Source organism: Syngnathoides biaculeatus, chromosome 14, assembly GCF_019802595.1.
Source record: "Syngnathoides biaculeatus isolate LvHL_M chromosome 14, ASM1980259v1, whole genome shotgun sequence".
Taxonomy (NCBI): domain Eukaryota; kingdom Metazoa; phylum Chordata; class Actinopteri; order Syngnathiformes; family Syngnathidae; genus Syngnathoides; species Syngnathoides biaculeatus.
In genome coordinates, this window is record NC_084653.1 from 17,134,589 (window position 1) to 17,147,686 (window position 13,098).

A 13,098-nucleotide genomic window follows, 5' to 3' on the forward strand; every position below is an offset into this window, starting at 1 on the left:
AGCAATTTATAATAATGTTTTTTCACCTATTTTGAGTTTGCTTGCTAGTATAAACGGAAACAAGTATTTGAACACCCTGCTATATTGCAAGTTCTCCCACGTAGAAATCATGGAGGGGTCTGAAATTTTCATCGTCGGTGCATGTCCACTGTGAGAGAGAAAATCTAAAAAGAAATCATGCTTTGGGGGTGTTTTTCTGCACATGGGACAGGACGACTGCACTGTATTAAGGAGAGGATGACCGTGGCCATGTATTGTGAGATTTTGGGGAACTGGGGACTTTCAACATGACAATGACCCAAAGCACACAGCCAGGAAAGGAGGAGTGGGTCCGGAAGAAGCATATCAAGGTTCTGACATGGCCTAGCCAGTCTCCAGACCTAATCCCAAAAGAAAAATCTTTGGAGGGATCTGAAACTCCGTGTTTCTCAGCAACAGCCCAGAATCCTGTGTGATCTAGACAAGATCTGTGTGGAGGAGTGGGTCAAAATCTTTCCTGCAGTGTGTGCAAATCTGGTGAACAACTACAGGAAACGTTTCACCTCTGTAATTGCAAACAAAGGCTACTGTACCAAATATTAACATTGGTTTTCTCAGGTGTTCAAATACTTATTTGCAGCTGTATCACACAAATAAATAAATAAAAATCATACCCCCCCAAAAAAACTATACTTATTTTCTTCACTGTATCAATAGCACCCTGGGATAATTTTTGGGAAACGAGTGACTCTTCTAGGGATGTAATAGTCCAGCTACCATGAGAAAAATTAACCTAACTAGGCTGAAGAGCATGGCAAAGCATATTTTTTTAGCATCTATCATAGCTATTTATATTGACCTAAATGGACTAAAATGGATCTGATTCGGGACTTCTAATAGGGTGACTCCTCTAGGGAGCAAATGAAGGCAACGGTACAATTTGTGAACCATGTCAAGATCTCAAGTAGGCAGCAGTTACAAATCACACTAACTAAAACACAACTACATTTAGAATTGCAGTATGAATCCAGAGTATTACCTGAGCGTATATATATATATATATATATGCCTATTCAGCTACTGTCTTGTAACTATATTTTCTGTCAAGGAAGTCTAATTTGGGAAATGGAAGTGAAGGTACTCAAATTCAACAGGACCACACTGAAAACATGGGAGCAGCTCTGGGACTTTCACCCCCACAATCAGCAAATGTGCAGACTAAACCAGGTCAGAAGGACAAAAATAAACAACTTGTAAGCAGCTGACTAGTCCCAATGAGAAAATACATTGCAGGTTTACGACCATATCAGCATACGTTCTGTAGATTACTTGATATGTCAGTCAGGCCCTGGCCGCACATTGACCTTGTTTCCTAGAACACTTTCCTTCGAAGAAAGCAAACGATTGCATTTACCCTTTCTTAAGTCTGCACACGTTCCTAAAATGAAGTCAAACTATAGATGCAAAAAAAAAAAAAAAAAAACATACTGCCGTTCCACCTCACTAAAAAGGTTATCTATTGAAGTGGCACTATGAAAAACAACATGCAATTTCCTAAAAATAAAGAAATATCGATGTCACCCTTACCTAAACAAAAAAAATATATGAATGGTATACTTTCTATAAAATAAGTAACTACTGATGTTTCCATTTTCTATTCAAAAGACATATTGTTGATGCACATTTAAAAAACAAACAAACAAAAAAAGACATTGCACTTAAATATACTAGTGATGTACCAAAATGACAATTACTGAAATGGAAAACAAGGATACCAAGGCTAAAAAATGAAACAATGAAATAAGTTACCATACCAATTATTAGGAAACTTGCATTTAATCAATCGTGATTGTGTAAAGCCCAATCCCGTTTTTGCCAATTTATTTCAGTGACAAAAGTCTTTCAGTCCAAAACCGAAAAAGCACTTTTGGGCATCATTAACATCATTGCACTTTACTGAACAGAAAACATTTCAAGTGGCAAATATTATTGAATACAGCGTTTTACCTCATGTATTTTTGTTTGAGAATGTTTCATTAAATCAGAGACTTTACATTATCCTGCAATCTTGTACCTGCAGTGTACAGTATGACTGCCAGGCCCAAGATGCACAGTTTATCACTGCAAAGTGGGACCACTTCAAAACTACAGAGCGCCATCCAACTTCCTCAAGCTGCGGGTGAAACCCGGCTTGGGCAAATAAACAGGAAACAGTTTGTGATAACAATCTGAAATGATGATGTCATCAGGAGGAAGTCAACTCAATATGACGCACGTCCTTTTAAGGAGAAACGGTTCTGGCTGGCTTAGGCGGACACAAGTCAGGAAATAGACCAGCAGGAACTGCACAACCTTCAGTACAGTCCTGCAATGCAGTATCTTACGTTTTCAGTTTCTATTGACTAATGTGGACATGACCTTTACTTTTACCTCACAATAATGATTAACACGCTGTATCTGCATGAAGGACTGATGTTCTTTGGCTTGTTCTCTATATATGGACGCGCTTTTCCAACTTCACCACCAAACCCCTCCAGACTAATCCACTCTTCAAATGCCCTGCTCATCTTCCTCAGTGAGACAGCGCAGACAACCTGGCATTTTAAGCCTCCCTTTAGTTTTTTTTCTTTCCACCTCAAAGTGAAGCAACTGATGCAACTTACATAAAAATGTGGCAGCGTTATTTTTCCACACTTATCCACATATGTTGGACTTTCCCAGGGTAAAAAACACTGCTACTATTTTCCTTTTAGGTTAGGCCACTTTACACCCATATGACTTAACACTTTCCACAGATTGGGGAAAAAAATTGGGGGAGCTGCGAATAAGTTGTTTTCTTCATAGCATATCCTTAAAATGATCTAAGTTTGATGCCAGCTTTTTCTCAATTTAGGTAAAAAAAAAAAGCCAAAAATGTAATTTTGTGATTATAGGCTCCTTGAGAATTTTCTGTGCATTCATTTAGTTATGACATATATTTGTATTCTAAATTTTGTATTGATTGGTGAAAAGAGTGCAAGGGGCTTATTTTGCCTAACTTTCCAATAAATGGGATAAACGGACCATCGTACCCCCTTTTTTTAATGAGTCAGTCACTGTGATTTGACAGGCACGTATGCGCCCGCGCTCCATCGCACTCGCAAATCTGCACAGTCGAGCACGACAAATCACGCACGTAAAATTTGTTACAAGTAGAAATATACCAATGTTCCCTCTAAGATGCGCCACTGCGGAATTGCACACTTGTCGCACACTCTCAGCGCACATGAAAAGCGATCCAGCGTAGTGAACCACAGCCTGACGTCTTTTTTTTTTTTTTTGCACACGGTGTCTTAACAACAAGCCGCTGCTCAGCCTACTTCTATATCCGAGTTTACTTGACACCGCCCCCCTCCGCTCTTAATGGTGTACACTCATAAGTACAAACAGAACACACACCCGCAACTTTATGTCGGCGGGCATGACTGGTGGACCACTCCCGTAACTTTATATGTACGGGTATGACTGACCACACCATTTTCCAAATGATTTTTCAAATGTGAGTGACTGTGAATCTTGAAAATTATAATCACATTTTGATGATATGATCTGTGAGGATTTTGTGAAATGGCAATTAAAAATAATAGCAATATTTCAGACAGAGTTCATGTTAATTGTGAAACTGTTGTGTACTAACTTTTCCTGTAAAACGTCTGGGTTTAATTCATATTAAAAAAAAAAAAACTCCATTAAAGAAAACTTCTCATAATGTGTCCCCTATAAAAGACGAAAACATGAACGCAAGGGTTAAGGCCAACAAAACAATCCCATTTTCAAGCAGGCAGTATAGCTTTCCACTCCCACCCCCTTCCCTACAGACCTCCTCTAAAACCAGGGTGTTGCGACAGCTGGTCATTTCAGGATGCTATTTTTAACCTCTTTACCAGCACAGGCCAACTCATCAGCATGGTTGGACCACCACCCAGTTAGTCACAAGTGAGAGACTTAACTTCAGTGCCACTTAAAAAGCACGGAAGCTTTGCTACTGCTCTCGGCACAGAAAAACTCCCCAAACTACTCAGACACAAGATCATTTCTCATTGTACTGTTAGTTCCTAGCGTGCATGGTGACAGTTATGGCCAATTACCACAAACAATAATATTTTCAAATAGCTCATTTTTAGCCAGGCAAGGCTATAGTCAACTTCTTCAAAGTGTGCCAGTGGGTAGCACAGTCACATAGAGGTCATTAACATTGTGGAAATATTTTTAACTGGATTATTTCCAGGCATTCCGTTCATTTCTATTGTGCACAGCGGCGGCTTTCGAGACTCACTGGCTTGAGGTTATTTTTCTATCCGTTCTGTTCATTTCTACTGTGTGAGTGGTGGTTCTCAGTTGCATTTGGAGTGTGGCAGGGGGGAATACTGTACACGTTTAACATTGTCGGAAACTTTAGTCCAAATGGAAACAATTACCGCCTGGTCTATGAATGCATAACTTCAGACCGCCATAAATTACAGAGTCAATTATAACATATCTAACTCATCAACCCTGTGAATATTCTCATTCATTCAGGGCATTACATTCTCAAGCCACTGAATCCAGATCGGGCCAGCTGGAGTCGGTTCAATGCTCTGAGAATATTGACCTTATCAGATTAACGATAAAACTCCCCCAACTTGCCCCAACCTGAGTTCAGCACGTTTACAAACAGCTGCTTGCAAATTGGGCCAACTGCAGCTTTGCCTTATTGTGGTAATCAAGCAAGTTGTGCAAGCTACTACATGTGTTTTGCCCATTAACAGGAACATCAATTTCATCACCGGAGGCTCATGTTTTCATGAACTGCACAGATATCTATAACTCTTGTTACATTGCAGGTCAAAGTGACACGTTTTACACTTGAAACATATAACTAGCATTTGTGATTAAAAAAAAAAAGCTTTTTCACTTAATATAGGAAAGCATAATGCAAAATTAGTGGTCGATTCTGCATGTATCATCTTGAAGGACGATTTTAAAATAAACAATTTCATACTTTACATAGTATCAAATGAAATGGTTGTATATTGATGTTCAAATGACTTCTGCCACTCGTGTTAAGCATGAAGCACACTGTAATGAGCTCTTTGGACAGTCAAAACAATGGACTGGTTTCCAATTCCGCCATCTTGTGTGTCATAGAGGTCAGAGAACACAGGTGATAGGTGAAGCGTGAAGTTCTTTTTCGATCATTAATTTATCCGATTTGTCTAAGGACTGTGGTGACGTCATTGGAAACCTATGCATTGACTGACAACATCAGATCACAGTACATCCTGGTGAAAGAGTAGGTTTCAAATGACATCACCACACTCAATTAAACCAATCGGATAAATTAACGATATAAAAAAAAACTTCACGCTTCAGCTATTACCTGTGTTCTCCGACCTCTATGACACACAAGATGGCAGAATTAGAAACCTATCCATACTTGATTACTTTTGTGAATCATTTCAAGTTCAAAACATAACCAGCTTTTGGCATGAACAAAATAATGCTGCTTTTCATTAAAATAGGGAAAAAGCAGTGCATGTATGTTCTGAACTTTTATCAGTAGTTTCAAGCTTGGCACAAATAGCTTGACTTTAGGAAGATAAATGCAATTATTTGTCACTGAATGAGTACACCAGGGTGTGTATTCTGAGTTGGTACCTGATGATTTTTCCCACTTATTATAAGCTTGAAACATAATAAGTAATGAAACAAAAGAACTAGTTTCAGGGATGATCAGAACAAATTGGTGTCTGTCTCTTAATTGTCTGGAGGTTTTCGCTGTGGAGTTAACAATACGAAAAATATGTCACTCATTTTGGGATTGAAAGAAAACTAGCTTTGGGGATGCCCAAAAGCAATTGTGGTTTTTCACCTTTTAGTCTGTGTCACATTTTCTCCACTGAGAAGAGTTTGATGACTTAATGCAGCCCTATGGGGGCACAAACCAGTGCAATCTGTAGGCCGGTCCCAAGCCCGGATAAATGCAGAGGGTTGCGTCAGGAAGGGCATCCGGCGTAAAAACTGTGCCAAACAAATATGAGCGTTCATCTAAAGAATCCCATACCGGATCGGTCGTGGCCCGGGTTAACAACGCCCGCCCCCGGCACTGCTAACCTGCAGGGCGTCGGTGGAAATTCAGCTACTGTGGGTCGAAGACAAAGAAGAGGAGGAAACCGGATCCAGCGTCAGAAGAAAAAGAGGAATGCACAGAGCCTACAACTGAGTGTAGGGACTTTGAATGTTGGGACTATGACAGGAAAAGCACAGGAGTTGGTTGACATGATGATTAGGAGAAAGGTTGATATTCTGTGCATCCAAGAGAGCAGGTGGAAAGGTAGTAAGGCTAGAAGTTTGGGAGCAGGGTTTAAATTATTCTACCACGGAGTAGATGGGAAGAGAAATGGAGTAGGGGTTATTTTAAAGGAAGAGCTGGCTAAGAATGTCTTGGAGGTGAAAAGAGTATCAGATCGAGTGATGAGACTAAAATTTGAAATTGAGGGTGTTATGTATAATGTGGTTAGCGGCTATGCACCACAGGTAGGATGTGACCAAGAGTTGAAAGAGAAATTCTGGAAGGAACTAGATGAAGTAGTTCTGAGCATCCCAGACAGCGAGAGAGTTGTGATTGGTGCAGATTGTAATGGACATATTGGTAAAGGAAACAGGGGCGATGAAGAAGTGATGGGTAAGTACGGCATCCAGGAAAGGAACTTTGAAGGGCAGATGGTGGTGGACTTTGCAAAAAGGATGGAGATGGCTGTAGTGAACACTTATTTCCAGAAGAGGGAGGAACATATAGTGACCTACAAGAGCGGAGGTAGAACCACGCAGGTAGATTATATTTTGTGCAGACGATGTAATCTGAAGGAGGTTACTGACTGTAAAGTAGTGGTAGGGAGAGTGTAGCTCGACAGCATAGGATGGTAGTATGTAGGATGATTCTGGTGGTGGGTAGGAAGATTAAGAAGACAAAGGTAGAGCAGAGAACCATGTGGTGGAAGCTGAAAAAGGAAGAATGTTGTGCAGCCTTCCGGAAAGAGGTGAGACAGGCTCTCGATGGACAACCGAAGCTCCCGCAAGACTGGACGACGACAGCCAAGGTGATCAGAGAGACAGGCAGGAGAGTACTTGGTGTGTCATCTGGTAGGAAAGGGGAGAAGGAGACTTGGTGGTGGAACCCCAAAATACAGGGAGTCATACAAGGAAAGAGATTAGCGAAGAAGAAGTGGGATACTGAGAGGACTGAGGAGAGGCGAAAGGAGTACATCGAGATGCGACGTAGGGCAAAGGTAGAGGTGGCAAAGGCTAAACAAGAGGCATATGAAGACATGTACACCAGGTTGGACACGAAAGAAGGAGAAAAGGATCTCTACAGGTTGGCCAGACAGAGGGATAGAGATGGGAAGGATGTGCAGCAGGTCAGGGTGATTAAGGATAGAGATGGAAATGTGTTGACTGGTGCCGGTAGTATACTAAATAGATGGAAAGAATACTTTGAGAAGTTGATGAATGAAGAAAATGAGAGAGAAGGAAGAGTTGAAGAGGGAAGAGTGAAGGACCAGGAAGTGGAAATGATTACTAAGGGGGAAGTCAGAAAGGCACTACAAAGGATGAAAACTGGAAAGGCAGTTGGTCCTGATGACATACCGGTAGAGGTATGGAAGCAATTTGGAGAGATGGCTGTGGAGTTTTTGACCAACTTATTCAACAGAATACTAGCAGGTGAAAAGATGCCTGAAGAATGGAGGAAAAGTGTTCTAGTTCCCATTTTTAAGAACAAAGGGGATGTTCAGAGCTGTGGGAACTATAGAGGAATAAAGTTGATGAGCCACACAATGAAGTTATGGGAAAGAGTAGTGGAGGCTAGACTCAGGTCAGAAGTATCTGCGAGCAACAGTATGGTTTCATGCCTAGAAAGAGTACCACAGATGCATTATTTGCCTTGAGGATGCTCGTGGAAAAGTACAGAGAAGGTCAGAAGGAGCTACATTGCGTCTTTGTGGATCTAGAGAAAGCCTATGACAGAGTACCAAGAGAGGAACTGTGGTACTGCATGCGTAAGTCTGGTGTGGCAGAGAAGTATGTTAAAATAGTACAGGACATGTATGATGGCAGCAGAACAATGGTGAGGTGTGCCTTAGGTGTGACAGAGGAATTTAAGGTGGAGGTGGGACTGCATCAGGGATCAGCTCTGAGCCCCTTCCTGTTTGCAGTGGTAATGGATAGGCTGACAGATGAGGTTAGACTGGAATCCCCTTGGACCATGATGTTCGCAGATGATATTGTCATATGCAGTGAAAGCAGGGAGCATGCAGAGGAACAATTGGAAAGATGGAGACATGCACTGGAAAGGAGAGGATTGAAGATTAGCCGAAGTAAAACAGAATATATGTGCGTGAATGAGAAAAGTGGAGGGGGAAGAGTGAGGCTACAGGGAGAAGAGATAGCGAGGGTCGACGACTTCAAATACTTGGGGTCAACAATACAGAGCAATGGAGAGTGTGGTCAGGAAGTGAAGAAACGGGTCCAAGCAGGTTGGAACAGCTGGCGAAAGGTGTCTGGTGTGTTATGTGACAGAAGAGTGTCTGCTAGGATGAAGGGCAAAGTTTACAAAACAGTGGTGAGGCCGGCCATGATGTACGGATTAGAGACAGTGGCACTGAAGAAACAACAGGAATCTGAACTGGAGGTGGCAGAAATGAAGATGTTGAGGTTCTCGCTCGGAGTGACCAGGTTGGATAGGATTAGAAATGAGCTCATTAGAGGGACAGCCAAAGCTGGATGTTTTGGAGACAAGATTCGAGAGAGCAGACTTCGATGGTTTGGACATGTTCAGAGGCGAGAGAGTGAGTATATTGGTAGAAGGATGCTGAGGATGGAGCTCCCAGGCAAAAGAGCGAGAGGAAGACCAAAGAGAAGGTTTATGGATGTGGTGAGGGAAGACATGAGGGCAGTTGGGGTTAGAGAGGAAGATGCAGGAGATAGGCTAAGATGGCAAAAGATGACACGCTGTGGCGACCCCTAACGGGACAAGCCGAAAGGAAAAGAAGAAGAAGAAGAAGAAGAGTTTGATGACTTATTTTGGAATTGACAATTGGACACTTGGAAGTGGCTGTTTTCCATTTAATGTGAGAAAAATGTGTGATGAATTTCAAATCCCGTTGACGTGTGTTGGAAGTTTACACGATGACTGTCAACCAGAATGTTGGCTCTGACTCATCAGAGGTCAATAGTAGATGACTTCGTGACTCAGTTTGAGCTCGGAAACAAATAACTACCTTTTAGGAGATTACAAAGCTGTTTTTTTTTCACTTAATGGGACAAAACACCAGCATATTTGACTTTTGTCCCTCTTTACAACTTAGGGCGACAGATGCCACTCACCTCTCTGGCTATCAGATTTAAGGCATCGTCCTCTGCCGTGGACCTGTCCTTGTTGCTGTTTCTTTTCCGTCCTGTGCCCTGGGTGCCCATGTTTGAATCCACGCGAGGACTTATCGTTGACTTATCGACTTATCGGGGGGGTCGCGCTTGGTCCAACGGTTCCTGCCCACCCCACGCCAACAAAAGAGGAAGTTTCGGTAACGCTTAACTAATCGCCCAACACGTCAAGTTCAGGCGAGGACATGAAATAAACGGCGTTCGTCAACGTCATGCATCCGTTAACGCAGACGTCTTCCTGGTCCATTTAAAATTTCCGCATCTTCCCCACGTGAGAAGGCACTTTTCCTTTCCAGTGGTTAACGAGCCGACCCGACAATCAACACAAACTTAACCGAGGCTATTGTTTAGAAAGAACAACAATACAATAATTTCTATAGCTTGAGTTTGGGGAGTTAAAAGTGGAACTCCGGCGTCGAACTTCACTTCAAAATCGTCACTCCACACACGCTGCCTTCAGGAACGTGGGAATATGCTGATATCGTCGAGTGAAACACTCCGCCGTGAGACCAAACACCACACCGGAATCGTAAACCATGTGACATCAGTGTGATGTAGCAAAAAAAAAAAAAACTACGTCATTGTTTCACTTTTGTACTCCAGTCCAGTGTACTTTGCGTTCTAAATGTGTCACGTTGACTACAATGACCCGGTAGTTGTAAAATTTCCCACGGCCTTTGAACGCAGCGTCCGCTTCTATTTTTAAAAGATCCGCATCACCATCAACTTCTAAAATAAGACATGCTCTTCTTAAAGAAGCAGTACGATAAAACCATAATAATTGGGATTCTTCGGGCAGTGCTCGTCAAAATGTTCAATTTTTATTCATTGTTATTTGTCATTGCTGACGTAAAATACTCAAAGCCTACTAAATGTTGTAGCTAGTAAGTGTAATATAAAGGCAATGTCTCCCCCAAGTGTCCATTTTGTGCAAGTGCAAACCTTGGATCCGCCTAAAATACAGTAAAGTACATACGCATACAGTAAAGCAGTAAATAAGCGTGTCAAGGAGTAAGTTTGCACAGAGTCCGTGCAACGTTTAGGTACATGTCTGGATATTTTAGGATTTTGTGAGGTTCAACATTCCATAACTGTATCAACACGTTCGCCAATGATTGTCTGAAAAGTTTAAACACCATGCATTCTTTTAGATAGTGGTGTCTATCTACTAAACATCAGTGGATTGTTTCTCTCAATGTTACATTGTTATTGTTTTATTTTTATTTTTTTGTTTTGCATGAATAATTGGGGCAGCATGGTGAAGCAGCTGGAAAGTGTTGGCCTCACAGTTCTGAGGTCCTGGGATCGATCCAGCACCCGCTTGTGTGGACTTTGCATGTTCTCCCCATGCCTGCGTGGGTTTTCTCCGGGCACTCTGGTTTCTTCCCACATCCCAAAAACATGCAACATTAATTGGACACTCTAAATTGCCCCTAGGTGTGATTGTGAGTGCGACTGTTTGTCTCTATGTGCCCTGCCACTGGCTGGCAATCAGTTCAGGGTGTACCCCACCTCCTGCTCGTTGACAGCTGGGATAGGCTCCAGCACTCCCCGTGACCCTTGTGAGGATAAGCGGCTAAGAAAATGGAAAAATTGAATTGTTGTTTCAATACGTTGTGCATCTTGATTAAGAAATGTGTGTTTGATGCAGGGTACTGTACTTTCAATGGCTGATCCCGCATTATTTATGTCTACACCTGGTATGAACAAAGAGAGGTAAGATGATATTTATAAATGCCAGGTTTGTCCATCAGGTGTGCGTCCACTCGTTTCTGAATGAGGCCCGACATTATTTTGTCTATTCCGAAGTGTAACTATGAGTGTAATCTGTTCAAAATGTCAAACAAACTCCTAGATTGGGTCACAAGGTGGCACTTCAAGGTCATATTTGGAAAAATGTGTCATGTTTCATAAAACACTGACCAAAGAAAGCTAATCACAAGCATCAGGAAGTGATATCCATCCATTTTCTTTCCCGCTTATCCTCACGAGGGTTGCGGGTCATGCTGGAGCCTATCCCAGCTGTCAACGGGCAGGAGGCAGGGTACACCCTATACTGGTTGCCAGCCAATCGCGGGGCACATAGAGACAAACAGCCGCACTCACAATCACAGCTAGGGGCAATTTAGCGTGTCCAATTAATGTTGCATGTTTTTGGGATGTGGGAAGAAACCAGAGTGCCCGGAGAAAACCCACGCAGGCATGGGGAGAACATGCAAAGTCCACACAGGTGGGTGCTGGATCGATCCCAGGACCTCAGAACTGTGAGGCCAACACTTTCCAGCTGCTTCACCATGCTGCCCCAATTATTCATGCAAAACAAAAAAATAAAAATAAAACAATAACAATGTAACATTCAGAACTGTGAGGCCAAAACTATACCACCGCTCCGCCAAAAAGTGATATGTTACACGTGTTCCCGGAGTAATTTAATAAATTGAAATTACATTTATTTTGTAATTAAATTATGTAATCTTGTAAAATTTACTCCCCAACTGTGGAAGTAGTAATAGTCGTCATCGTAGTTGTAAGAGTATGTAGCAGGAGGAGGAGGAAGTAATATGTTATAGGATATGGTTGTACTAGTTGTACTTTTTCTAATTGTAGTAGTAAGAGTAACTAGAAGTGATAGTAGTAGATGGTAGTAATAGTAGCCATCATGTCGTAGTGGTTCTCACAGTAGTAATGAGAAGTATTATCGTGTAATGTGTAGAAGTATGAATAGTAGAAGTAGGCGGTAGCACTGGGAGTGTTTATCGAAATAACAGTAGTAATACTGTACAGTATTTGTGAACAATGGACAAATGTGCTGGAGGACTTTCATTCCAAGCCAAAAAAAAACCTTGGAAGATAACCGTGGCCTAACCACAGGTATACAGTAAAATGAACAAATGGCAAAATAATGAGATAATAGTGTGACGGGAGCACAGTGGGGAGGACAGTTTTTGTGTGTACACGCGTGTAGTTTAAAGTGACGTTTAGTATCGGTACGTTTTCTTCTCCCTGTTTACTTAAAAAGAGTGCAGAAGCTTAAGAAGACGTGCGCGCAGGAGTTGTAAACCTCACTGAGGTCATGGGAAGCAGCGTCCTGCAGCCACCAATGAATATTTGGGATTTCGTCCACCCACGCCATTGCACAACACACATTTGGGTGGGTAGAATAGTCGTTACAAAAAAGGTCATATTATGGAGTAGAGAGAGTTGCTATTAGTGGTAGTAGTGTGTAATCGGCATTTATAGTCATAATAGTAGCAGCAGTAGTAATGACACGGTAGATCACAATATACTGCTAAACAGGTTGGAAATCTGGGTAGGACTAAATGGAAAAAGGGTCAAAACCCTAACCTGGAGGAAAGAAGTTATTTTGTGACGATTGCAGGTGCTCAGTCTCAGCGAATGGCAATGACCTATGGAATCCCTCAAGGGTCAGTTCTTGAACCTCTCCCGTGCACGCTGTATATGCTACCCTTGGGTCAATGTCTTCAAAAATTTTGACTACCGGAGCTATGCAGATGACACACAGTTATATTTAGCAGTATCTCTAGATGACTACAGTTCGACTGAGGTATTGCACCACTGTCTAAATCAGATAAATAACTGGATAAGCCAAACTTTTCTTCAACTAAATCACAACAAACTGAGACAATTGTTTTGGGCAAT

At 41.9% G+C, this 13,098-nt stretch overlaps 1 protein-coding gene across 16 annotated transcripts in view; it reads right to left on the reverse strand.

Annotated features, from left to right (window-relative positions):
• The window catches only part of lrrfip1a (leucine rich repeat (in FLII) interacting protein 1a), a 43,388-nt gene extending 33,392 nt beyond the window's left edge, over positions 1 to 9,996 (reverse strand). For 4 of the 16 annotated variants that reach the window (XM_061841376.1, XM_061841374.1, XM_061841375.1 and 1 more), the window contains exon 1: positions 9,382 to 9,972. In XM_061841376.1, coding sequence (XP_061697360.1) covers positions 9,382 to 9,471 — 90 coding nt within the window. In that variant the 5' untranslated portion in view covers positions 9,472 to 9,972. Of the gene's footprint in view, positions 1 to 9,381 lie in introns of all 16 variants that reach the window. The other 12 variants (XM_061841371.1, XM_061841370.1, XM_061841379.1 and 9 more) reach the window with 8 other exon arrangements.
• Between the last annotated feature and the right edge of the window lie 3,102 nt (positions 9,997 to 13,098).